At 29.5% G+C, this 1,030-nt stretch overlaps 1 protein-coding gene across 2 annotated transcripts in view; it reads right to left on the reverse strand.

Annotated features, from left to right (window-relative positions):
* The window catches only part of LOC106463479 (attractin-like), a 110,620-nt gene that overhangs the window by 19,182 nt on the left and 90,408 nt on the right, over positions 1 to 1,030 (reverse strand). For both annotated transcript variants that reach the window (XR_002611504.1, XM_013923518.2), the window contains exon 20: positions 216 to 380. Coding sequence is in view for 1 of the 2 variants with exons in the window: in XM_013923518.2 (XP_013778972.1) it covers positions 216 to 380 (165 nt within the window). In the remaining variant the exon portion in view is untranslated. The remainder of the gene's footprint in view (positions 1 to 215; positions 381 to 1,030) is intronic.

Here is a 1,030-nt window from a genome sequence, read left to right on the forward strand (position 1 = left end):
TTTAGATTGAATGGTAATTTATAATCAGTCACAAGAACGTCGAATCTGAATCACTTGAAAAAAACACGGGGGTGCTTAACTTTTTTCCAGGTGTATATAATTAACTCTGATAATACAAGAACTTTAACTGACCAACTTGAACAGTTGTATGTTTATGTGAAATATTAAGACAATATTCAAGAAAGATAATATATTTAATAAAAATATTTAAATACCTGAGGCAACAGAAACGTTAACAAGTGCTGCACCCGAGCAGGTGATTGAAAATTCAACATCAATATCAGTTTCTTTAGGAACATTCAGTAAGTTTATTCGATTATAGAACTTATCTTCACTCTTTGTCATGTCAAATGTGTACTTGAACCCAATATCAAGATTATCTGTAATGGTAAGAGATACATTTATAGGCATAACTGTTGATATTGTAATAATGTACACAAACCATTCCAACCATACAAAACTTCCAAGCCTTTTCCATACACATTATAAAGATTGAATGTTCTGGTAAGTGATAGCATGATGTACAATGGTATGTTTAGTTGTCTAACCCAAGTATCTTTCACAAATGTTACATATCAGATAGATTACATATATAACCTTAGTAGCAAATCTACAATACTGCTATATACATACATCAAAAACACCTTTAGCAAGTAACACCAGGTATAACTTCAAATTACTCTTCTTCTAATTAGAATACAGTGAATTCAAATTTCTTATTATAAACCAGATTACAACACTTATGATATACAACATTGTTTATTGACAAAAAGGGGACATGGATAAACATTTCTATCAGATTCCATCTTCAGTATCTAAAGCAGAATAAAATGAATTTACAGCAGCCTTTATACATTTTCAAAGTACAGTTGCTAAATATAACGATAATTAAACAAATAAAACACTAAACAGTAATCATGGGGAGAAACTGTAGTAAGAAAACACAACGGGAAAAAAAAAGAAGTAAAATCAGTAATACGAACATATTAAAAAATGTATAATTTAAATGAAGACTGCATGTTGTTCAGAG

This window comes from Limulus polyphemus, unplaced genomic scaffold, assembly GCF_000517525.1.
Source record: "Limulus polyphemus unplaced genomic scaffold, Limulus_polyphemus-2.1.2 Scaffold1420, whole genome shotgun sequence".
NCBI lineage: Eukaryota > Metazoa > Arthropoda > Merostomata > Xiphosura > Limulidae > Limulus > Limulus polyphemus.